Consider the following 26006-nt stretch of genomic DNA (forward strand, 5'->3'; position numbering starts at 1 on the left):
CAGACACACTGGGGAGAGGCCGTTCACCTGCTCCGTGTGTGGGAAGGGATTCACTCAGTCATCCCACCTGCAGGCGCACCAGCGAGTTCACACTGGGGAGAGGCCATTCACCTGCTCCATGTGTGGGATGAGATTCACTCTCTCGTCCAGCCTCATTGAACATCAACTTGTTCACACTGATAAGAGACCTCTTAAATATTTTGACTGTGACAAGAGTTTAAAAAGCAGAAATGAGCTGCTGAAACTCCAACGCACTCACACTGGGGAGAGGCCGTTCACCTGCAATGAGTGCGGGAAGGGATTCACTCAGTCATCCAACCTGCTGACACACCAGCGAGTTCACACTGGGGAGAGGCCGTTCACCTGCTCCGTGTGTGGGAAGGGATTCACTCAGTCATCCAGCCTTATTGAACATCAGCTTGTTCACACTGATAAGAGACTTTTCAAATGTTCTGACTGTGAGAAGAGCTTTAAAAGTAAAAGTGATCTGCTGAAACACCAACGCACTCACACTGGGGAGAGGCCGTTCACCTGCTCCGTGTGTGGGAAGGGATTCACTCAGTCATCCAGCCTCCTGATACACCAGCGAGTTCACACTGGGGAGAGGCCGTTCACCTGCTCCGTGTGTGGGAAGGGATTCACTCGATCATCCCACCGGTTGAGACACCAGCGAATTCACACTGGGGAGAGGCCGTTCACCTGCTCCGTGTGTGGGAAGGGATTCACTCATTCATCCAGCCTTCTGACACATCAACTTGTTCACACTGATAAAAGACCTTTTAAATGTTCTGACTGTGAGAAGAGCTTTAAAAGAAAAAAAGATCTACTGACACACCAACGTACTCACACTGGGGAGAGGCCGTTCACCTGCACTGAGTGTTGGAAGAGATTCAGTCAGTCATCCAACCTGCAGACACACCAATATATTCACAATGGGGAGAGGCTGTTCACCTGCTCCGTGTGTGGGAAGGGATTCACTCGTTCATCCTACCTCAGTGAACATCAACATGTTCACACTGATAAAAGACCCTTTCAATGTTCTGACTGTGAGAAGAGCTTTAAAAGAACAAGGGATCGACTGAGACACCAACGTATTCACACTGGGGAGAGGCCGTTCACCTGCTCCGTGTGTGGGAAGGGATTCACTCTGTCAACCAGCCTACTAATACACCAGCGAGTTCACATGTGACTGCATTGGTTGGATTCTGCTGTTATCACTGCTGTTAATCGCATTCAGGAGTAAACCGTGTTCATTGTGGCAGTTGGGGGTTGTTTCTGATGTTAATAATCCATTTCACTGGACTGCAGTATCAGAATTCTGTACAAGTGTCAAATAAATCAGCTTTCTTTTAAACACAGTTTTTCTAGTCCTTGATAGCTCGATGATAAGACAAGCAGTTTGAGGACTTATGATGAAGTGAGTGGAATCCATCTTAGAACTGAGTTCCTCCACCTTTTTAAAAGATGGATCTACAAGATGTCCAAGTCTGACAGGACAGAACATGCTATTATATCACAGGGTCCACTTCAATCAGCCTGAGCAGATTTCCACTACCCTTGAGTGAAAAAGAGATTCCTGATTTCAATGCTAGACGCCCTAGCTCTAAATTTAAGCTTATGCCCTCTTGTTCCGAAGCGTCACTTCCTCCCCTTTGTATTCCAGTCCTCGAGATAAAGGCCAACATTCCATTAGTCTGTGATTTTTTATCTGTGCCCGAGCTTTGAGTGATTTGTGTACATGGACACCCAAATCCCTTTGCTCCTCCACCGTTCCCAGTCTCTCACTTTAAGAAAATACTCCAATATTTCCTTTTTGCATCCAAAGTGAATGATCTCACTCTTCCCCACATTGAACTCCACCTGCCACAGTTTGTTCATTCACTTAAACTGTCTCTTTGTAACTTCCTGCTCCCATCTACACCACTTCCTGTGCCTCCTAACTTAGTGTCACCTGGAAACTTGGATCTACAACTCTCTATTCCTTCATCCAAGTTATTGATAAATATGGTGAAAAGCTGAGTACAGATCCCTGGGGATACGATTTTTAAAATTCGCCAATCAAAGAACATTCCCTTTATTCCTACTCTCTTCTCCGACCGCCCAACCAATTCCAACCCAAGTCACAAAGCAACTTTCAATTTTGTGCACTTTTATTCATTCATCTCTTGTGCTGAACCTTATCAAATGCTTTCTGGAAGTCCATGTCGACAACATCCATATTCAATCCCCTGTCCACCTTGTTAGAGAGCTCAAAACGTTCAACTAGATTACTCAGACATGAGCTGCCCTTCACAATCCATCTTCACTCTCTTTGAACAGCTCATTTTGTTTCTGATGATAGATTTCAGTAATTTCCCAACAACTGACTTTAAAATGACAGGTCTATATTTTCTTGGTTTCTCCCTCCCTCCTTTCTTAAATAACGGAGTGACATTTTCAAATTTCATATCCAAAAGCACAATTCCTCAGTCTAGAGAGCTATGGGAAATTATGACTAATGCATCTGCAATTTCCCCACCCGTTTCCTTTAATACCGTGAGGTGGGAACCATCAGGTCCTGGAGATTTCATTCTTTTTTTCCAGTTATTTATTTATATGACTGTGTATAACAGGACTGAGTGTTTCAGCGCTGAGTGTGTGTATAACAGGACTGAATGGCCCAGCCCTGACTGTATAACAGGAATGATTGTCCCAGCACTGACTGTGTGTATAACAGGACTGAGTGTCCCAGCACTGACTGTGTGTATAACAAGACTGAGAGTCCCAGCACTGACAATGTGTATAACAGAACTGAGTGTCCCAGCACTGACTGTGTGTATAACAAGACTGAGTGTCCCAGCAATCATTGTGCGTCGAGTGTACATGGGCTGTGGGCGAAGATAAATGGGTGGGGTAGAATCCATGATAGGTTGGAGTGACATGGGGTTGTCGGTGGAGATTAATTCGGATGGAGGAGGTTTCAGAGAAAGGGAGGGGGCGAGGACCATGGAGGGATTTGAATACGAGGATGAGTGTCTTAAAATCGAGCCTTTGTCGGATCGGGAGCCAATGTAGTAACACACGAACAGAAACTTACGGTTCACTGCCCGGCAGACAGGTGGAGAAGACATTGATGTCCGCGGAGGAACAGTCAGGTTCACAGCAGCAGTCGAGTTCGCAGACTTCGCCAGTCAGGTCACAGGTACAAATGGGAACGGCTGAAACAAGACACACAGTGAGATCTTACAACAGAGCACGGACGGTCTCAAAGACCACCTCCCTCCCTTGTCTGAATCCACGATCGCCGTCTTCACCATCTCCCAAAATCAATCTGCAGACTTATCCTCCCACTGCTTTCTACTCACCGAATTACAGCTTCCAGATACCCAGCACAACCCACTTAATAAATGATAATAATTATGAGGAGAGAATAGAGAAGCTGGGATTACTCTCTTTGGAGCAGAGAAGGTTCAGTGGAGATTTACTCGAATGGTACCGGGGATGAGGGACTTCAGTTCCCGGGAGAGACTGGAGAAGCTGGGATTGTTCTCCTTCGAGCAGAGACGGTTAAGGGGAGATTTAATGGAGGGGTTGAAAATGAGGAGGGGTTTTGATGGAGTCGATGGGGAGAAACTGTTGCCACTGGCGGGAGGGTCGGTAACCAGAGGACACAGATTGAAGGGAATTGGGAAAAGAGCCAGAGGGAGATGAGGAGAATGTTTTTTGGCAGCGAGTTGTTCTGATCTGGAATTCACTGCCTGAAAGGGCGGTGGGAGCAGATTCAATAATAACTTTCAAAAGGGAATCGGGTCAATCCTTGAAGGGCGGAAATTTCCGGGACTGTGGGGAAAGAGCAGGGGGGAGTGGGACTAATGGGATCGCTCTTTCACAGGGCCGGCACAGGCGCGATGGGCCGAGCGGCCTCTTTCACAGTGCCGGCACAGGCGCGATGGGCCGAGCGGCCTCTTTCACAGGGCCGGCACAGGCGCGATGGGCCGAGCGGCCTCTTTCACAGGGCCGGCACAGGCGCGATGGGCCGAGCGGCCTCTTTCACAGGGCCGGCACAGGCGCGATGGGCCGAGCGGCCTCTCTCTGACCTGTTTGATTCTCGTTCACTTTTGGGCTCCGACCCACGGCCCGTTTGACGGGGAGGCGGGAGAGTGACTCCCCCCCGAGCCCAGCTCGACACCGGGCGCTGCCAGAGTGGAGATTCATGGGGCCCGCAGGAGGCCCCGAGTAACTCCCCCCGTCAAACCCACCCTCCCCCCTCAGGCCACTCCCGGGTGCGGGCCCTCCCTCTGTCGGCCTCGCCCCCGCCCACAGCACCGCCCGCCCGCCGTCATCTTCCCGGCGCCGGCCTGTTGCTAAGGGAACGCGGCACAGGAACCGCGCGGCGCATGTGCGGCATCCCTCTGGCCCGAGCGGCACATACGCCTCGTGACGTCAGCGCGCAAAGGTGAGTGACGCTTCAGAGTGTCACGTGGTGGAAGGTGTCAGCCCAGGAGTCTGGGGGGAGGAGAGAGCTGTCAATCAAAGGGCCCGGATTCAGCACTCACTGCGCACAGGGTTTGGAGAATTTGTTTAAAATGCAAAATGTGCAAGAATGAAATAAAATTAGAAATGTACCAAAAAGGGAAAAAAAACTGCAAATACAATAATCTGAATTTAAAACAGAAATGTCTAAACTCACATAAGGCTGATGGTCTGGGTCCTCCCGCCACTATTAGTCGTCTCTCCCTGGGGCATAGGATGAGCAGAATGCTTGAATGTACCTTTTTTTAATGCAGATGTATGGAATGGACCAGCGAGGGAGACTGTGGGGCCTGATTGTATCAGCAATTTCCAGAGAGTTGGCGAAGTACCTGATAGTGGTACCTTGTGATACGACAGCCTCGAAATTTACAATTATTTTGGTACATGTGCACTCGCTTTTTGTGATTGGTGTACCTGGACACTTAAACCCCTTTGCTCCTCTACAGTCCCTAGTTTCTCACCGTTAAGAAAATTCTCCTATTTCTCACTTGGTGCCAAGTGAATGTACAGAAGGCCGGTGTTTATGCTCTGCATGAGCCTCCTGTCACCCTTCTTCATCTAACCCTAACAGCATATCTTTCTATTCCTTGGGATATGACAGCCTCGAAATTGGGATCTTCAATGTTGTTTTTGATACATGTGCACTAGATTTCCAATCTTCGCCATCCAATAATAACAGACTTTTACTGATTGGTGCACCTGGACACCAAAGCCGCTTTGCTCCTCGACAGTCCCTACAGATGCTCTTTGTATTACTCCCCGCATCTTTACAGTCTGGCAGTGTTTACTCTCTTCACTGTCCAATAACAACAGAGACGGCGAGATTTGAACTTTTTTTTGTATTTCAAAATATAGTTTATTTCATAAAAACAATGAATACACACAGATCAATGTAAATATTCCAGTTACAATTCAAAACAATCAATACAGATCGTGCACACTACGATTCTATTTTTACAATTCAACACACAGTATATATTTTCTCGGACATGATGTACAATACAAGGTGAAATAGCCTTACACAGTGGCCTTTCCCCCAGAGAGCCTTTGCCTAGGCCGCACCTCGCTTCAGTGTGTCCCACTGCTGTCGGGGGTGAACCACTCTTCGACTACATGGTATAGTGATCCTGTCTCTGTGGATGGGGGTTATCACCTTTTACCCGAATACATGGATCCATTCGCCCACATTCATGTTAGTGTTTGGCAAACACTGTCTGATGTCATTCACACACCTGTAGAAGCTTGGGGTCAGAGACGTAGGGGGTAATTTCACCTTCACTGCTTGGGCGGTAAACTGACGGAGCAGAAATTAAAATCGGGCCGGTTCGTTAAGGGGGGGGAGGTGATCCGCTCCACCAGTTCAGCCCCCAGCGATGATGAAAATTTCCCTCCACGTGTTGTGAACCGGTGCAGTTTGAGACAATGGACCAACTTGTGGGCTTCGAAGATTGATACTTGGGCGTAGGTCAGGAAAGGTGTGGCCGATTTTATGCATCCCCGCCGGGAGGAAATGGGGTGGTAGAGGCGAGTAAATGGTGTCAGGCCACTTACCGCCCCTTTCACGCTGGCGTTCCTGCCTCCACCACCGTGGGTCGGGTCCTGAGAAGAGCGGCCGGAGCAACACCCACCTGTTTCCGGGTCAGACCACGTGTAATATGTAAATCAGAGTATTATGACCGACACGGGACACCATTTAATGTCAGTTACAAATGGGTGGAGGAGCCGCCCTATCGATGGGCATTGAGTGGTCCAGAACACTGAGAAGTTTATTTTAACATATATTTTGTGTGGCGAGGAGGAGCAGGAGAGCTTTCCATTGGCCTGCTGCGGCCGTGAGAAATCTCCCGGCCCCTGATCGTCTCAGAAATGTATCAGGAGGTTTCCATAGAGATCTGTTTAACCAGGCCCAGCCTCATGTCCCATTAAACTCCCTGCAGTGAGTAAACATTGCTGAACAGCAGCTCAGAGAGGAAACGATATCCGGAACTCCCCACTGGAGTTTGAAATTACATTAATATTTTACCAGTTCGTAACGATCCGGGTGTTGGTCCATTATTATTCTGTTCTGCTCAAAACAAATGTCCCAATGAACAGGACGCTGTCTGACCCTGACAGCTCACCTTCAGTCCATCCCACCGGGCAGCGTGTGTGATGGGAAATTCATTTTTTATTCATTTCAGGATTAAACATTTAATATTGAAATTGTATTATTTCCAGACTAATAACAGCAAACCATTTCATGTTAGAATCACATCTTGTATCATTTCACAACACCGCATTTGTCGGGTAAAATATAATTCCTGTCCGCTGTTTCCAAATTTATTTGAAGTATTGGATTGATATCAGTTACTTTAGTGAACTCATTGATGTCAATGGATACTAAAATCAGGCGTAGTGAATAACAGGCGGCCGATCAGCTACCGCCGACTAATGTAACAATTAGTTTCAGTGGGTATTTCACCCCGTTCTTCAGCTCCTCTCTGAATTTAGTCTGGGTCACAGCATAAATACACGTGTTGGTGCAGGAACTGAGAAGTTGAAGCATGAATCCGGCTGACTCAATGTCACTGACCGTATAGTACTGGGCGTTTTTTGTATGCAGAGAGATAACATAAAAAACGAATGTGCTCCATAACAATATAAAACTGCCTGATATACTGAAGAGGAAAATGATGGATTTCCTTCGGTTCTCCATCTCTGGATCCTTGTGATTCTCTCCATTGCTGCGGCCCCGGAGTCCCCTGCGGACTCGACTGGCCGCTAAAATGTGCCTGGCGGTGAGAACATTGAACAGCAAAATCAGAATGAATGGGAGACAAGGCATTAACACAAGATGAAACAAGTCAAACGCTGCCCATATGGGTGAAGTGAATAAGGTCGGTTTCACGACACAACCCCGGGGTACATTGTCCATTATATATTCCGGGTCAAATACAAAGTTCCAGGGAATGTTTAGTAAACAGCTCAGCGCACTCACCACCCCGATAACAACAGCCGCCGTTTTCTCGGTGCAATATTTAGTTTTCAGCTTCTGACAACAAATGGCCACAAATCGATCAAAGGTGAAAGCGACTGTGAACCAGACAGAGGCCGCTGTGGCTGAAAAAGTCATGGTGACAATAAGACGGCACACGGGGGTAATGGTCAAGAATGAAACTGGGAAATAAATCCTACCAATCACCCTCAATATCACATCAGTGATAATGACCAGGAGATCGGCCGCCGCCATTCCCACCAGGTAGCGAGTGATACACTTGGAGAGGCCGCACTTTCCTCGGGACAGGATCACAATCGCCACCAAGTTAACTGTAAGAGAGAGAAATGGAAGGAGAGAAATTACTGATCAGACCTGGAGACAAAGCAGCAGTTTGAGATGATCTGGGGTGAAATTTCCAGCATTGTTGCTGCATCAAACGGTGGAAACTGATTCACTGACCTGGGCAGCGCTTTCGGGCAGAGAAATGTTTTTAAACACAATTATAAACAATGAATTGGGAAATTGATACAGAAAGTGAATAAAGTGAGCACCGGATCCACTCAAAGAGACGAGAGAGGGCGCAGAGCCGGTGGACAAGGGAGAAGGGGTTTTACGGACAGTGAATCCAATAGATTAAATCCGAATTTGGGCTCCAGATGGACGGGAAAGTGACTGAGAGCCTGGAAGGTGATGGGACAGGGGGAGGTACTGCTGGTTTGTTCCTCTGGGTGAAGAGAGCCGACAGGGGCTGGCACAAGACGGGGAAGACTGACATCCATGGCGGTGAGTTTGAGGCTTCGGATCGGATTGGAAGAGGCTGTTGGAGTCCGAGGCAGTAAGTGAGATTCGGAGGGAGACAAGGAAAATGGCATAAGAACTGGAGGGGAGACAGGAGCACGTGGTTTGGAAAAGCGGATCAAATGAAAGAATGAATAAGGAGGCAGAGAATTCAATGAAGCGGGAGGAGAGGCTGGGATTCACCGGGAGAGACTGCAGTTGGAGGAAATCTAATCTACTCGTCCCAGTAACACAAGGCAATTAATGAATTCAAATTTTATTTTTTGTGGTTATTGGTTGCATAATATTTCCAATAAATTCACTTTGCACATTCAATTAAAATTAAATTAAAATCCAATTATTAAATTAACCTCGTTCTTTGAAGCTGACACATGGCTTCTAGAATACAGCATCCTAATAATTCAATGCTATCAAGAAATCACTGATTTTATTCATAAAATACATTTCAGTTTTGTTTATTTATTCAGTCAGTAAACAAGTGAACGGAATATTCACATAAACAGACTGAGGACCTGATAGTGATAAACACACCCGGAGAGAGTACAATAAAACTCTCACAATCTGACAACATCATAATAACACCTTCAATTCACATTTCATTTTCATAATTGTACTGGATGTTTCAGTAATTCATTCCGGTGAATTATTCACATCGCTGTCGCTCTGTCTCTCTCCCCCTCTGTCCCATTCTGTGTGTGTGTATCTCTCTCTCTCTCTCCCTCATTCTCCATGCGTCTCTCTCTGTCTCTCTCTATTCCTCTCGATCCTTCTCTCCCCCTTTCGTTTTCCATCTCATTCGCGTTCTCTAACGCCCATCTCCAGCTCTCCGCACTCTCTCTACTCTCTCTCTATGCCGCTTTTCACATCCGAGTAAATCCTAACATCCTGCGCCTGCTTTCTCTTCACCAGCCCCGTGTTCCAACGAGCCTATTCTTAGTGTCAGTTTGTTAAATGGTGAAGTCTCTGTGAATGTTTCTTCAGACCATCCAAGTCGCCACCTGTTCACCTACACTGTTCACTTCATCTACAATGTATGGAATAAACAGAATCGAATGCCTGTTCCAGACACACCTCACAATGATTGAAATTCCTTCTCCTGTAATTATAAAGTACAGCGTTAGATGGCGGCATTGTTCAATTAACAAAACACCAACTTCACCGCTGCAACTTATAATCTACAGATAAATAGAAAGGCTCCTGATTCCAACAGATAAAGTTCAAACTGATACAACATAACTTCAAAACATTGTATTTTACAGTGAATTCATCCACAGTGAAGCAGATATTGAGATATGAAAGAATCAGCAGCAAACTCAGTTCAGCAGCCAGACTTCTGGAGCTGGGACAGACACACACATAACGAAATATTTCATAACAGTGATAAACAATAAGTAGATTGAAATCCCAGTTAAACTGAAACATGTTATTGTGGAGGGAGGACATTGCACTGCCTCCTTGCAACACTGAGACCGTGAGCTGTCTCATTCTCAATCACTGAAAACACATTTATGGAAATATATTTCACAACATGAAACTGTTCCAGCTCCTGATGGTCTGATACCAGCTCTTAGCCCACACACCTGATTGCAATACATTCAGTACAGAGAATAATCCAGTAACAATGCCAGGGTTGGATAAACAGTGTTCACGGCAGAAATAATGCAATTGCGACAGGACCGAAGGATGGACCGTTATTCCACAATAAATTCAGTGCAGCGAATAATCCAGTAACAATGCCTGTGTTGGATATGTAAAGATCATAACAGATATAATTCAGCTGTTACAAGACTGAACGTTTTGAAGTTAAGGACATACCATTAATCAACAGTATATTCAGTACAAAGAAGAGTTCAGTAACAGTGCCAGGGTTGGAAATACAATGTTCATTACAGATATAACACAGCTCTTACAAGACCGAAAGAGCAGAGACTTTAAACAATCTATCATTCAACTGAAATAAGAGAACGGCTGGCTGTGTAAAACATGGTGGGAGAAAAAATAATTAACCAAGTACAGCAGCACAGTTAACACCGATTTACAATATTCACAGATGAGATAACGGCTTACCTGGAACTCCAATGGCTGCAAGAACAGGATAGTAAATGCGTTCAATCTGAAAAATTGCTGAATATCCCATTTCTGTGAGAAGCAGTGACATCTGTTGAACTGAAAACCGCAGCTCCGGCAGGCACTCTGAACTGATACATTGCAACAAGCCCTGATTTATACAGAGGATGAATCTCCACTGACACGGTTATACCCTGGATCATTGCTATTACTTACAGTCGCCGAAACAAATACATTGCATCAGCAGCTTTGTCTCCAATGTAAATAATGACGTGGATATATCGCAAACATCTCAATGTCCAGAACATTATCTAAATGAGACCTCTCTCAGGAATAAAGTTAAAAGCTGTGCTCATAAAGGACTGGTCCAACAACAATGAGCGGCTACATTTACAGTTTTCATATAATTGTATTGATCATGTTCACTCCTGACGATTCATCTATAAATTTTACCGATTTCTCTGAATGTACACTGAATCCAGGGGCACAAACAGACCCGTTTCACTGTTCCTGCAGATTCTCGGTCAAAATATGAATTTTGTGTCTCTGGCACAGGGACAATTAAAGGGCACGTTGAGGATTGTAGCCGAGAAATGACAGTGGGTGATATTGGGGGTTGGACACTGAACGAGATTTATTGCCATTCCTCTCTCCGTTATTTTACTGCAGATGTTTACCCGTTTACTTTACATTGGTTGATGGCTCCAGTAAATTGGTCCGGTATAAACCCGCTTCCCTCACCCGCCTTCATTCATTCCTCAGCCAATTGTCATTGAAACCCTCATCAATGTCTCTGTCCCCTCCAGACCCCATTCCTCCAGTTCACTCCTGACGGCCAGCCACCCTCCACCTTCCAACCAGCAGCAGGTCCTGCTCGGCCTCACTGACCCTCACTGACTCCTAGTTCCTGATCGCCCAATAGTTCACATTTTCATCCATGGCCCACCTCTCCCAATCTCCGCCCTCTCCTCAACACCTACAGGAAACCCACCCGTCACCTCCTCATTCATCGATCGTTGGCCTCTTTTGGTGGGACTACCCTCGCTTGGTTCCACTCACCTATCTGATCATAGCCAGGAGAAGCTTCTCTTCCCACCCTATCACCGTTATATCTGATGTCTCCAAAGGTTCAATCCTTTGCTCCCTCCTCTTCCTCATCTACATGCTGCCCTTTGGTGACATTGTCCACAGACATGGACCAGTTTTCAGCTGGACTTCCAACTTCTTTGTGTTGTCAGAGCGACATTCTGTTTAGATGAGCCACGAATTCAGCCAGTAAAAAATTGGGAAGTCATGATCTTTGACCCCACAATCTCCACATCATTTCGACTGATTTCATCCATTCTCCTCTCTTTTTGATTGGAGAGTCCATCACTAATCATCCAAATCCTCAATTGCTTCCAGTCTCCTAAGCCTGTAGTTTATTTTTATTCTTTCATACACTTAAATCCACCGGGGCCTCACCCCTCCCTATCTCTGTAACCTCATCCAGCCCCGCAGCCCCTGCCAAAGACTCTGCTCCTCCACCTGTGGCCGCTTGTGCAGCCTCAGTCCATTTGCCCTACTTTTGACAGCCGTGCCTTCAGCCATATCCACGCTCCAGGATTCCCACTCTATGCCACTCTATCTCCCTCTCCACCTTTCAGGTTTCAGCCGTGGTTCACTGGCAGCAGTCTCGCTTCTGAGTTAGAAGGTTATGAGTTCAGTCACAGAGACTTGAACACATAATTCAGGCTGACATTGCAGTGCATCACTGAGGGAGCACTGGACTGTCGCAGGTGTTCACTTTCTTAGGACATGTTAAACGGAAAAACTATCTGCCCTCTCAAGTAGATGTAAAAGATTCCACAGAAGTATTGGAAAAAGAACAGGGGAGTTATCCTGCTTTCCTGGATAATATTTATCCCTTAACCAACATTACTAATCCCTTGCTTCATGATTTTGTTATCTCTCCTAATATCTCCTTCTTTGGCCGGGGGTCCATTTTTGTCCGATTATACTTCAGTAAATCGCCTTAGGATATTAATCTATGTTAAATCCGCTATATAAATACAAGTAGTTATTGTTATATTTTACCATCCTCCACTCTCTTCATCTCACCATTGGCGGCCATTCCTTCAGAGAACTAAATTCTACTTTCAAAAACCAACCTTATTCCCTCCGTCTGTCCATTTGCTTCTCCTCCTTTTACACCCTCCTAACACCCACTCTTTCACCAAGGTTTTTTCACCAGTCCTCCTGATATCTTCTTATTCCTTTAGTGCCCGTTTTTACCCACCCCTCCGTGAAGCCCCCTGGGAATGTTTATTACATTAAAGGCGGTCTGTGAATGCGAGTTGTTGTTAACTTTCATTGGACTGTGTTCATTAGTTGTCCACTGAATGAACAAATGTAATTTCTGGGCTGATATTTTTGTAACAGAAAAAGATTTATATAATAGACGGACTTGTTGAGATAAATTAACATTGGCCATTACTTGTGGACACTGTATTGTTCGAACAACATAACTCGGTTTATCTACAACCATCGCATTGCAATAGAGGGCATTCTAGTGCATGGATATCGCTGAAGGCAGGGCTGTCAAAAATGGGACAAATGTACTGCGGAGGCAGCCTTTAGGGAGTCGTCTATCTATAATGAGACCATTTACAGTGAGCAGGGTGAAGGTTTATTAGTTATTTGCCTTTTCTCTCTTTGGTAAAACCTGGTTTACTTCTGGCTCGGGCTGATAGGAACATATAAACATAGAAAACAGGAGCAGGAGTAGGGCCATTAGGCCCTGCGAGCCTGCTCCGCCATTCAATATGATCATGGCTGATCCTCTACCTCAATACCACATACCCGCTCTCTCCCCATACCCCTTGATGCCTTTTGTGTCTAGAAATCTATCCAGCTCCTTGTTTAATATATTCAGTGACTTGGCCTCCACAGCCTTCTGTGGTAGAGAATTCTGCATGTTCACCAGCCTCTGAGTGAATAAATTTCTCCTCATCTCAGTCCTAAATGTCCTACCCCGTATCCTGAGACTGTGAACCCTGAGCCAGAGGAAACATCCTCCCTGCATCCAGTCAGAACTTTATACGTTTCAATGAGATCTCCTCTCATTCTTCGAAATGGTGAATACAGGCCTCGTTGACCAAATATCTCCTCATGCGGCAGTCCTGCCATTCCAGGAATCAGTCTGGTGAACATTCGCTGCATTCCCTCTATGACAAGTATATCCTTTCTTAGGTAAGGAAACCAAAACTGCACAGTATACTCCAGGTGTGGTCTCAACAAGGACGGTTAAAACTGCATTAAGACATCCTCGCTCCTTTACTCAAATCCTCTTGCAATGAAGGCCAACACACCATTCGCCTTCCGAACTGCTTGCTGCACCTGCATGTTTGCTTTCAGTGACTGTTGTACAAGGACACCCATGTCCCTTTGTACATCAACATTTCCCAATTTATCATCATTTAAATAATACTGTGCCTTTCTTTTTTTCTTTCTGCCACGTTATACTGCATCTGCCATGTATTTGCCCATTCATTCAACTTGCCTAAATCGCCGTGGAGCCTCTTTGCATCCTCCTCACAACTCACAATCCCACCAAGTTTTGTGTCGTCAGAAAACTTGGAAATATTACATTTGGTTTCCTCATCCAAATCATTGATATATATTGTGAATAGTTGGGGCCTAAGCACTGATCCCTGGGGTATCCCACTAGTCACCGCCTGCCACCCCGAAAAAGACCCATTTATTCCTACGCTCTGTTTCAAAAGACCCATTTATTCCTACTCTCTTAATGTGATGTCGCTTCATGAGTGATTCTCTTTGGTTAAAGCCCGTAGATCCAGAGTACAGTCTGCAGTCTTGACGGCCATTATTGAAACTGCACTCAACCCATAGAAAGCACAATGTAGATTCTCTCGAACGAGGCCAGTTAAGGGAAGCTGTATGAGGAAAGACGTGAAATTCAGCGATTTCTTCTATGGAAATGGAGGAGAGGAAACTTAAATTTCAAATCATGAAGTTGTTTGATAGACTAATAGAGAATGATTGTATCCTCTGATTGTGAGGGTCAGTGATAGAGTAATAGATAATTACTGTATCCTCTGGTTGTGGGGATCAGTGATAGAGTAATTGAGAATTACTGTATCCTCTGGTTGTGAGGATCAGTGATAGAGTAATAGAGAATTACTGTATCCTCTAGCGTGAGGATCAGTGATAGAGCAATAGAGAATTACTGTATCCTCTAGTGTGAGGATCAGTGACAGAGTAATAGAGAATTACTGTATCCTCTGGTTCTGAGGATCAGTGATAGAGTAATAGAGAATTACTGTATCCTCTGGATGTGATGATCAGTGATAGAGTAATAGAGAATTACTGTATCCTCTGGATGTGAGGATCAGTGATAGAGTAATAGAGAATTACTGTATCCTCTGGTTCTGAGGAACAATGATAGAGTAATAGAGAATTACTGTATCGTCTGGTTGTGAGGATGAGTGATAGAGGAATAGAGAATTACTGTATCCTCTGGTTGTGAGTATCAGTGATAGAGTAATAGAGAATTACTGTATCGTCTGGTTGTGAGGATCAATGATAGAGTAATAGAGAATTACTGTATCCTCTGGTTGTGAGGATCAGTGATAGAGTAATAGAGAATTACTGTATCCTCTGGTTGTGAGCATCAATGATAGAGTAATAGAGAATTAATGTATCGTCTGGTTGTGAGGATCAGTGATAGAGTAACAGACAATTACTGTATCCTCTGGTTGTTAGTATCAGTGACAATAGGTCAACAATTCCAGCTCATCATGAAAGAGTTTAACTTTAAATTCTTCATGCAGAGATTTTTTGGAGCATGGAATATTTTACCCTCGGGAATGGAATAACCAGAAAAGGTACAATAGCAATTTTTACCATTGTATCATTTAAGAGAAAATTGAATACATATTTGAAATTGATGAAGAAAAAGGGCACTTGGAAGAAAGTTTGCCATTGCATACATTTTGAATTGCTTTAACCATGAACAGGCACTGACACGATGGGCCCCTGTTCTGTAAACCTCTAAGCTTCATGGTTCTCTTAGATTGTGATTTGTGACGTGCTTGAATGATCCTGGAGGCCGGTGTGCTGCCCCGTGTCTAACAATATGACGGTGTAACCCAGGGATGTAACAATAGTTCCCCCTTCTAATCTAAACTGGATATTCATGTTCCTGCACTGCCCAATGTCTAACAATATGATCGTGTAATTCAAGGATGTAACAATAGTTCCCCTTATGATTGGAACTGGATATTCATGTTTCTGCACTGTCGAATATCTAACAATATGACGGTGTAAGCCAGGGCTGTAACAATAGTTCCCTCCTTATAATCTGAGCTGAACATTCATGTTTCTGCACTACAGAATACCTAACAACATGATAGTGTAGCCCATTAATGTAACAATAGTATCCCTTTATAATCTGAACAGGATATTCATGTTTCTGCACTCTCCAATCCCTCACAATACTATAATGTAATCCACGAATGTAACAATAGTTCCGCTTTTAATCTGGCCTGAATATTCGTGTTTCTGCACTATCCAATATCTCACAATACGACAGTGTAACCCAGGGATGTAACAATAGTTCCCTCTCTATTCTGGCTTGATTATTTGTGTTTCTGCACTACCCAATATCTCACAACACGACCGTGTAACCCAGGGATGTAATTATAGTTCCCCCGTGTAATCTGAACTAGATAATCATATTCTGCACTGTCTACTTTCTAACAATACGACAGTCTAACGCAAGGATGCATCAACAGATTCCTTTTTAAACTGAACTGTACATTCGTGTTTCTAGACTGCCACATAACTAAAAATACCACAGTATAACCCAGGGATGTGACAGTAATTCCCCATATAATCTGAACTGGATATTCGTGTTCTGCACTGCCCAATATCTAACAATGCGATAGTGTAACCCACGGATCTAACAGTAGTCACCCATGTGATTAAACGGACAGTGGCAGCGCGGATACAAAATTGACTAGGAGACAGAAAGCAGAGAGTAATGGTGAATGGTGTTTTTTCAGACTGGAGGGAAGTATACAGTGGTGTTCCCCAGGGGTCACTATTAGCACCACTGCTCCATATGATATATATTAATATCCTGGACTTGGATATAGAGGGTATCATTTCAAAGTTTGCAGATGACACAAAACTCGCAAAAGTAGTAAATAATGTGGAGGATAGTAACAGTCTTCAGGAGGACATGGACAGACTGGTGAAATGGGAAATACATGGCAGATGAAATATAATCACAGAAGTGTGAAGTGATGCATTTTGGTAGGAAGAATGTGGAGAGGCGGCTCTTCTTTTCCCAGTGAGTAGTGAGCCTCTGCAATGCGTTGCTGGCTGATGTAGTGGGTGCTGACTCTCTGTCTGCCTTCTCCAGGGAACTGGACCGGTTTTTGGCTGGGGAAGAGGTCGCAACATATAAAAAGTAAGAGGATTTACTATTAACGTGCTTCTGATCCATATGATCTCCTGGACTGATTTCGATCACTTGAGGGGATCGGGGATGAATTTTCCAGTGTATTCTATCCCCTAAAGGCACAGGATTTTTTCTCAGGATCTTTGCCTCTTCCGGGAGATTCCATGGCTGCGGGCGGGGGGAGGGGGAGTAAGTGTCAGTAATGATGCTCCAGCCATCCCGAGTGAGGGGCAGGCTTGATGGACCAGCTGGTCTTTTACTGCCCGTCATTTCCGTTTGTTCGTGTGCGTCCCCAGCTCGTCAAGGTATTTTCAATGAAGCGATCGTCACACAAACCCACTCCTGCGGCATGTCCTGCGTCTGTCTTTAGTGAAACGAGACTCAATGTCTGTGCGTCTCACGTTATTCTCCTCTGAAGCTCAAGGGCTCGAAATATTCTTTCAGGCCTCTGCTGCAATGTGCCTGAGAATTTCTCGTCCCGTCCAACCGTCCGCTACGTGATTAGGTGGCTGTTGTCTGCTTGGAGCACAAGAGGAGATGATTTTAAGCCCAGTAAATCATTGGGTGGTCTTAAGACAGTGAACACCCAGTTCTTCTACCCTTGGTTATAGGTCTATTGGATTCGGGGTTGCAGCTCAGTGGTATAGCGCCTGCTTTGCGTGTATAAATTTCTGGGTTCAATATCTAACACCTCCACCATTTATTTTCACCAGAATGTCCAACAGAAAGACGAATCGTGCTTTCAGAGGGAAGCGAGTTCCAACTTCTGAGACAAACATTCAATTGTCCCGAAGCAGGATTTCATCTCACGGTCCCCTCAGCAGCTCAGCTCATAACAGCCGCCGACTGACCAGAATTCAAAATGTAAAGTGTTTGGGCATAGAACCTGAGACCTCACACACGCGAAGCATGCGGTCTTTCACTGAGCTCCATCACCAGATAATAACGATCTCGAACCAAGTGTAAAATGACTGAGTGCCTCACTTTCCTAAAGAAACCCGAGGACTTAATCTGCTGAAAAGCATTTCCTCTTTTCAGATACTTGAGGTATGCGGACCTGATACCAGTATTTTAATTCCAGATTGTATTTAATGAATTCAATTTTTAATTAGTTGAAATTGAATTCCCTCGTTGCCGTGGCGGGATTTGAATTCATGAAGCTGGATTATTCGATCAGGTCTCGGGATTACCAGTCCAGTAACCTAATTATACCACCGAACCCGCTGGGTGAACAGAAGAAACCAGGTCTCGTCACTCAGAGAAATGAGAAAGGGAGCGTTGCGAAGAAAGTCTGGGAGAGAGGAGAGTCTCCTCGGGCTGTGCCGACCAGCATTTCTGTTTCAGGTCGCCGTTCTTCGAACTGCTCGCTGGACATTGCACCCTCACACATTCCGATCAGTCGGTGGCTGTTTTGAGCTGAGCTGCTGAGCAGACCGTGAGATGAAATCCTGCTCAGGGGCAATTTGATGCTTGTGGAGCCTCAGAGGTTGGAATTCGCGGCACACCAAAACCAAGATTCGCCTTTCTGTGGGTAATTCTGGTGAGAAAATAGCTTTGGAGATGCTGGGGATTGAACCCAGGACCTCATACATGCAAAGCACGCACTCTACCACTGAGCTACATCCCCAGATAGGAGCACATTCCAACGAAGAGCTGATCTCCTTCATTTTATGAGACCACAAAAGGTTTTTTTGGGGCTTCAATTCATCTCCTTTTCTGCTCCAAACAGACAATTAAACATGAAGTTTGCGGACCTGATATAATTGTGGGTGAACGGAAGAAACCAGGCCTCGGCACTCAGAGCAATGAGAATGGGGGCGTTGAGAAGAAAGGCTGGGAGAGGGGGAGAGACTCCTTTGCCTGTGCTGTTACCATCCTTCCGATTTCAGGGCACATTTTTCGAACGCTCCCGTTATCAGTCACTTTGTTTACGGTTGGACGGGACTAGAAATCCTCAGGCACATTGTGGCAGAGTTCGGCAAGAATATGTCGAATCCCCGAGCTTCAGAGGAGGGTAAGGTGAGACACAGACAGCATTGAGTATAATTTCACTACAGACGGATGCAGCACTTGCCCCTGGTGTGGTGTTGTCTTTAAAGATCACTTCACTGAAAACACCATGACGAGCTGAGGTTACAGACGGACATGATGGTCAGGAAAAGACCAGTTGGTTCATCAATCCTGCCCCACATGCCCGAAGCATCGTGACCAGACACTCCCTACCGACACCACCCGCCCACCCACCGGAAACATGTAATCTCCTGGGAGCGACAACAAACTAGAAACAAATACAGCGCCAATAAGGATGGGAAATTCAGGGAAATTCCTCCCCGACTCCTTTAGGCGATCGAATCGAGTTCAGTGGATCACACTGACCACGTGTAGGTTAACTGTAAAACCACTCACCTTCTATATGATGCGATCTCTGCCTCAGTCAAGAACTGGTCCAGATCCATCCAGAAGGCAAAGAGAGAGTCAGCACCCACCACACCAGCCGGCAATGCATTCCAGAGACTCAGTACTCTCTGGGAAAAGAAGAACCGCCGAACATCCAGACTATTCCTACCTCTGTGTAGTCTGAACGCCTGTCCGCTGCTCCTCCCCGATCTGTGAAACTGGGAATAATCTATTTCTTCACTCAGAGGGTGGTGAACCAGTGGAATTCTCTACCACAGAAGGCTGTGGAGACCAAGTCACTGAATATATTTAAGAAAGACAGATTTCCACGCACAGAAGGCATCAAATGGTATGGAGAGAGAGCGGGAATGTGGTCTTGCGATGGAGGATCAGCCATGATCAGAAATAATGGCGGAGCAGGGTCGAAGGGCCCAATGGCCGACTCGTGATCCTATTTTCTCTGTTATTATTACTGGGCCCGCTCTCCAGCCCCGGGATGGGCGCCATTTCAAAGGCGCGTGCGTGCTTCCATTGAATTTTATCGTGTGCAGAGCGTTCGGTTTTGTCTCGAGGTGAAGAAACCCTTTCCTGTCCTTGTGTGTGAAGGTGAGGTGAGAACAAGAGGCTCTTTTCAAAATTCGAAACATGAAGCGTTTGGAGATGCCGGGGATTGAACCCGGGACCTCATATATGCAAAGCATGCGCTCTTCCACTGAGCGACATCTCCTCAGTAAAACCGCTACAAAATTAGAATAAAAAAGTGGGCTTTCCGCTCTGTCTCTCCCGGACAATGCGATGTCCAGTCGTTCCACGTGCTCACAATGTTCAACCTCTGCTTCAGTTCACGGGGTTTCTGCTCCTCTTTACTTTGAACTTTCCAAGAAAAAGTCAGCGGAAATATAAAAAATATAATTGCCGATAGTCAGTGACGAGGCTGACATCCAACCTCTGTATCATGAAGTGAGATGGATGAATGACACAGCGTCAAACAAGAGCTGGGACTGCTCGCTCGACATTGCACCGTCACACATTCCAGTCAGTCGGCGGCGGCTCTGAGCTGAGCTGCTGAGGGGACCGTGAGATGAAGTCCTGCTCCGGGATAATTTAATGCTTGTGGAGCCTCAAAAGTTGGAACTCGCTGCGCTTCGAAAGCGCGATTCGCCTTTCTCGTGATTTTTTGAAGATGCTGGGGATTGAACCCAGGACCTCACACATGCGAAGCATGCGCTCTACCACTGAGCTGCATCCCCACATGAAACAACAGTCGAACCAGGGAAAGAAGAGCTGATGCATTCCAGAGACTCACTACTCTCTGGGAAATGAAGATCCGACTAACATCCAGACTATTCTTACCTCTGTGTGGTCTAAACGCCTGTCCCGTGCTCCGCCCCAATCTTTGAAACTGCAAATAATCTATCACGTGGCAGACCCACCTTGGACGGGCTCAGAAAATGAGAACGGTCAGTTCTTCTTTCCTTGGTTAGCTATTTATTGCATATGGGGATGTAGCTCAGTGGTAGAGCGTATGCTTCGCATGTATGAGGTCCTGGGTTCAATTCCCAGCATCTCCAAAATATCTTTTTTCATCAGAATTCCGCACGGAAAGGCGATTCGCGCTTTCTGAGCGCAGCAAGTTCCAACTTCTGAGGCTCCACAATTGTCCCGTCGCAGGACTTCATCTCACGGTCCCCTCAGCAGCTCAGCTCACAGCAGCCGCCGACTGACCGGAATGTGTGACGGTGCAATGTCGAGCGAGCAGTCCCAGCTCTGGTTTGACGCTGTGTCATTCATCCATCTCACTTTATGATTCAGAGGTTGGATGTCAGCCTCGTCACTGACTATTGGCAATTGTATTTTTTTAAATTCCGCTGACTTTTTTTTTTGGAAGGTTCAAAGTAAAGAGGAGCAGAAACCCCGTGAACTGAAGCAGAGGTTGAACATGGTGAGCACCTGGAACGACTGGGAATCGCATTGTCCGGGAGAGACAGAGCGGAAAGCCGACTTTTTATTCTAAAGTGGAGGGACTGTTCCCGTGGGGATGTAGCTCAGTCGAAGAGCGCGTGCTTTGCATGTATGAGGTCCCGGGTTCAATCCCCGGCCTCTCCAAACGCTTTATATTTCGAATTTTGAAAAGACCCTCTTGTTCTCACCTCACCTTCACACACAAGGACAGGAAAGGGTTTCTTCACCTCGAGAAAAACCGAACGCTCTGCACACGATAAAATTCAATGGAAGCACGCACGCTCCTTTGAAATGGCTCCCATCCCGGGGCTGGAGAGCGGGCCCAGTCATAATAACAGAGAAAATAGGATCACGAGTCGGACATTCGGCCCTTCGAACCTGCTCCGACACGATATATGATCATGGCTGATCCTCAATCTCAATACCATATTCCCGCTCTCTCTCCATACGCTTTGATGCCTTCTGTGTGGAGAAATCTGTCTTTCGTAAATATATTCAGTGACTTGGCCTCCACAGCCTTCTTTGATAGAGAATTCCACAGGTTCACCACCATCTGAGTGAAGAAATAGATTATTCCCAGTTTCACAGATTGGGGAGGAGCAGCGGACAGGCGTTCAGACTACACAGAGGTGGGAATAGTCTGGATGTTAGGCGGTTCATCTTTTCGCAGAGAGTACTGAGTCTCTGGAATGCATTGCCGGCTGGTGTGGTGGGTGCTGACTCTCTCTTTGCCTTCTGGATGGATCTGGACCAGTTCTTGACTGGGGCAGAGATCGCATCATAGAGAAGGTGAGTGGTTTTACAGTTAACCTACACATGGTCAGTGTGATCCACTGGACTCGATTCGATCGCCCGAAGAAGTCGGGGAGGAATTTCCCAGAATTTCCCCTCCTTATTGACGCTGGATTTGTTTCTAGTTTGTCGCCGCTCGCAGGAGATTACATGTTTCCGGTGGGTGGGGCGGGTGGTATCGGTAGGGAGTGTCTGGTCACGATGCTCCAGGCATGTGGGGCAGGATTGATGAACCAACTGGTCTTTTCCTGACCATCATGTCCGTCTGTAGCCCCAGACCGTCAAGGTGTTTTCAGTGAAGTGATCTTTAAACACAAAACCACACCTGGGGCAAATCCTGCATCCGTCTATAGTGAAATTATCCTCAATGCTGTCTGTGTCTCACCTTACCCTCCTCTGAAGCTCCGGGACTCGAAATATACTTGCCGGCCTCTGCTACAATGTGCCTGAGGATTTCTAGTCCCGTCCAACCGTAAGCAAAGTGACTGATAACGGGAGCGTTCGATAAATGTGCCCTGAAATCGGAAGGATGGTGACAGCACAGCCAAAGGAGTCTCTCCCCCTCTCCCACCCTTTCTTCTCAACGCCCCCATTCTCATTACTCTGAGTGCTGAGGCCTGGTTTCTTCCGTTCACCCACAATTATATCAGGTCCGCAAACTTCATGTTTAATTTTATGGTTGGAGCAGAAAAGGAGATGAATTGATCCCCCAAAAAAACCTTATGTGACCTCATAAAATGAAGGAGATCAGCTCTTCGTTGGAATGTGCTCCTATCTGGGGATGTAGCTCAGTGGTAGAGCGCGTGCTTTGCATGTATGAGGTCCTGGGTTCAATTCCCAGCATCTCCAACGCTATTTTTTCACCAGAATTACCCACAGAAAGGCGAATCTTGATTTCGATGTTCCGCGAATTCCAACCTCTGAGGCTCCACAAGCATTAAATTGCCCCTGAGCAGGATTTCACCTCACGGTCTCCTCAGCAGCTCAGTTCACAGCAGCCGCCGACTGACCGGAATGTGTGACGGTGCAATGTCGAGCGAGCAGTCCCAGCTCTTGTTTGACGCTGTGTCACTTTATGATACAGGGGTTGGATGTCAGCCTCGTCACTGACTATCGGCAATTATATTTTTTATATTTCCGCTGACTTTTTCTTGGAAAGTTCAAAGTAAAGAGGAGCAGAAACCCCGTGAACTGAAGCAGAGGTTGAACATTGTGAGCACGTGGAACGACTGGACATCGCATTGTCCGGGAGAGACAGAGCGGAAAGCCCACTTTTTTATTCTAAATTTGCAGCGGTTTTACTGAGGAGATGTCGCTCAGTGGAAGAGCGCATGCTTTGCATATATGAGGTCCCGGGTTCAATCCCCGGCATCTCCAAACGCTTTATGTTTCGAATTTTGAAAAGACCCTCTTGTTCTCACCTCACCTTCACACACAAGGACAGGAAAGGGTTTCTTCACCTCGAGAAAAACCGAACGCTCTGCACACGATAAAATTCAATGGAAGCACGCACGCGCCTTTGAAATGGCTCCCATCCCGGGGCTGGAGAGCGGGCCCAGTAATAATAACAGAGAAAATAGGATCACGAGTCGGCCATTGGGCCCTTCGACCCTGCTCCGCCATTATATATGATCATGGCTGATCCTCCATCACAATACCACATTTCCGCTCTCTCTCCATACGCTTTGATGCCTTCTGTGTGGACAAATCTGTCTTTCTTAAATATATTCAGTGACTTGGCCTCCACAGTATCCTATGGTGGAGAATTCTACAGGTTCACCACCCTCTGAGTGAAGAAATAGATTATTCCCAGTTTCACAGATCGGGGAGGAGCAGCGGACAGGCGTTCAGACTACACAGAGGTAGGAATAGTCTGGATGTTCGGCGGTTCTTCTTTTCCCAGAGAGTACTGAGTCTCTGGAATGCATTGCCGGCTGGTGTGGTGGGTGTTGACTCTCTCTTTGCCTTCTGGATGGATCTTGACCAGTTCTTGACTGAGGCAGAGATCGCATCATGAAGAAGGTGAGTGGTTTTACAGTTAACCTGCACATGGTCAGTGTGATCCACTGAACTCGATTCGATCGCCGGAGGGATTCGGGGAGGAATTTCGCAGAATTTCCGCTCCTTATTGGCGCTGGATTTGTTTCTGGTTTGTCGCCGCTCCCAGGAGATTACATGTTTCCGGTGGGAGGGGCGGGTGGTGTCGGTAGGGAGTGTCTGGTCACGATGCTCCATGCATGTGGGGCAGGATTGATGAACCAACTGGTCTTTTCCTGACCATCATGTCCGTCTGTAACCTCAGCTGGTCAAGGTGTTTTCAGTGAAGTGATCTTTAAACACAAAACCACACCAGGGGCAAGTCCTGCATCCGTCTGTAGTGAAATTATCCTCAATGCTGTCTGTGTCTCACCTTACCCTCCTCTGAAGCTCGGGGACTCGACGTATTCTTGCCGAACTCTGCTACAATGTGCCTGAGGATTTCTAGTCCCGTCCAACCGTAAGCAAAGTGACTGATAACGGGAGCGTTCGAAAAATGTGCCCTGAAATCGGAATGATGGTGACAGCACAGCCAAAGGAGGCTCTCCCCCTCTCCCACCCTTTCTTCTCAACGCCCCCATTGTCATTGCTCTGAGTGCCGAGGCCTGGTTTCTTCCGTTCACCCACAATTATATCAGGTCCGCAAACTTCATGTTTAATTGTCTGTTTGGAGCAGAAAAGGAGATGAATTGAAGCCCAAAAAAAAATCTTTTGTGGTCACATAAAATGAAGGAGATCAGCTCTTCGTTGGAATGTGCTCTTATCTGGGGATTTAGCTCAGTGGTAGAGCGCGTGCTTTGCATGTATGAGGTCCTGGGTTCAATCCCCAGCATCTCCAAAGCTATTTTCTCACCAGAATTACCCACAGAAAGGCGAATCTTGATTTCGATGTGCCGCGAATTCCAACCTCTGAGGCTCCACAAGCATCAAATTGCCCCTGAGCAGGATTTCATCTCACGGTCTCCTCAGCAGCTCAGTTCAAAACAGCCACCGACTGATCGGAATGTGTGAGGGTGCAATGTCCAGCGAGCAGTTCGAAGAACGGCGACCTGAAACAGAAATGCTGGTCGGCACAGCCCGAGGAGACTCACCTCTCTCCCAGACTTTCTTCGCAACGCTCCCTTTCTCATTTCTCTGAGTGACGAGACCTGGTTTCTTCTGTTCACCCAGCGGGTTCGGTGGTATCATTAGGTTACTGGACTGGTAATCCCGAGACCTGATCGAATAATCCAGCTTCATGAATTCAAATCCCGCCACGGCAACGAGGGAATTCAATTTCAACTAATTAAAAATTGAATTCATTAAATACAATCTGGAATTAAAATACTGGTATCAGGTCCGCATACCTCAAGTATCTGAAAAGAGGAAATGCTTTTCAGCAGATTAAGTCCTCGGGTTTCTTTAGGAAAGTGAGGCACTCAGTCATTTTACACTTGGTTCGAGATCGTTATTATCTGGTGATGAAGCTCAGTGAATGACCGCATGCTTCGCGTGTGTGAGGTCTCAGGTTCTATCCCCAAACACTTTACCTTTTGAATTCTGGTCAGTCGGCGGCTGTTATGAGCTGAGCTGCTGAGGGGACCGTGAGATGAAATCCTGCTTCGGGACAATTGAATGTTTGTCTCAGAAGTTGGAACTCGCTTCCCTCTGAAAGCACGATTCGTCTTTCTGTTGGACATTCTGGTGAAAATAAATGGTGGAGGTGTTAGATATTGAACCCAGAAATTTATACACGCAAAGCAGGCGCTATACCACTGAGCTGCAACCCCGAATCCAATAGACCTATAACCAAGGGTAGAAGAACTGGGTGTTCACTGTCTTAAGACCACCCAATGATTTACTGGGCTTAAAATCATCTCCTCTTGTGCTCCAAGCAGACAACAGCCACCTAGTCACGTAGCGGACGGTTGGACGGGACGAGAAATTCTCAGGCACATTGCAGCAGAGGCCTGAAAGAATATTTCGAGCCCTTGAGCTTCAGAGGAGAATAACGTGAGA

The 26006-nt window shown here is 46.2% G+C and overlaps 1 protein-coding gene and 7 non-coding genes across 8 annotated transcripts in view; 5 read left to right on the forward strand and 3 right to left on the reverse strand.

Moving 5' to 3' along the window:
* LOC137316696 (zinc finger protein 850-like) overlaps positions 1–1244 on the forward strand; it is a 155533-nt gene extending 154289 nt beyond the window's left edge. Inside the window, exons 9-10 of the mRNA XM_067980541.1 lie at positions 1–144; positions 229–1244. The exon at positions 1–144 is cut by the window's left edge and continues 65 nt beyond it. Coding sequence (XP_067836642.1) covers positions 1–144; positions 229–1189 — 1105 coding nt within the window. The 3' untranslated portion in view covers positions 1190–1244. The remainder of the gene's footprint in view (positions 145–228) is intronic.
* A 17131-nt stretch (positions 1245–18375) lies between these two features.
* trnaa-ugc (transfer RNA alanine (anticodon UGC)) lies at positions 18376–18447 on the reverse strand. The gene has a single exon. It is a non-coding gene; the product is annotated as a tRNA-Ala (tRNA).
* Positions 18448–19872: 1425 nt separating this feature from the next.
* On the reverse strand, positions 19873–19944 carry trnaa-ugc (transfer RNA alanine (anticodon UGC)). The gene has a single exon. It is a non-coding gene; the product is annotated as a tRNA-Ala (tRNA).
* A 451-nt stretch (positions 19945–20395) lies between these two features.
* Positions 20396–20467, reverse strand: trnaa-cgc (transfer RNA alanine (anticodon CGC)). Its single transcript has one exon. It is a non-coding gene; the product is annotated as a tRNA-Ala (tRNA).
* Positions 20468–20716: 249 nt separating this feature from the next.
* Positions 20717–20788, forward strand: trnaa-cgc (transfer RNA alanine (anticodon CGC)). Its single transcript has one exon. It is a non-coding gene; the product is annotated as a tRNA-Ala (tRNA).
* A 1960-nt stretch (positions 20789–22748) lies between these two features.
* trnaa-ugc (transfer RNA alanine (anticodon UGC)) lies at positions 22749–22820 on the forward strand. The gene has a single exon. It is a non-coding gene; the product is annotated as a tRNA-Ala (tRNA).
* A 456-nt stretch (positions 22821–23276) lies between these two features.
* On the forward strand, positions 23277–23348 carry trnaa-ugc (transfer RNA alanine (anticodon UGC)). Its single transcript has one exon. It is a non-coding gene; the product is annotated as a tRNA-Ala (tRNA).
* A 1426-nt stretch (positions 23349–24774) lies between these two features.
* On the forward strand, positions 24775–24846 carry trnaa-ugc (transfer RNA alanine (anticodon UGC)). Its single transcript has one exon. It is a non-coding gene; the product is annotated as a tRNA-Ala (tRNA).
* Positions 24847–26006: the final 1160 nt, after the last annotated feature.

Source organism: Heptranchias perlo, unplaced genomic scaffold (genome assembly GCF_035084215.1).
Source record: "Heptranchias perlo isolate sHepPer1 unplaced genomic scaffold, sHepPer1.hap1 HAP1_SCAFFOLD_60, whole genome shotgun sequence".
NCBI classification, from domain to species: domain Eukaryota; kingdom Metazoa; phylum Chordata; class Chondrichthyes; order Hexanchiformes; family Hexanchidae; genus Heptranchias; species Heptranchias perlo.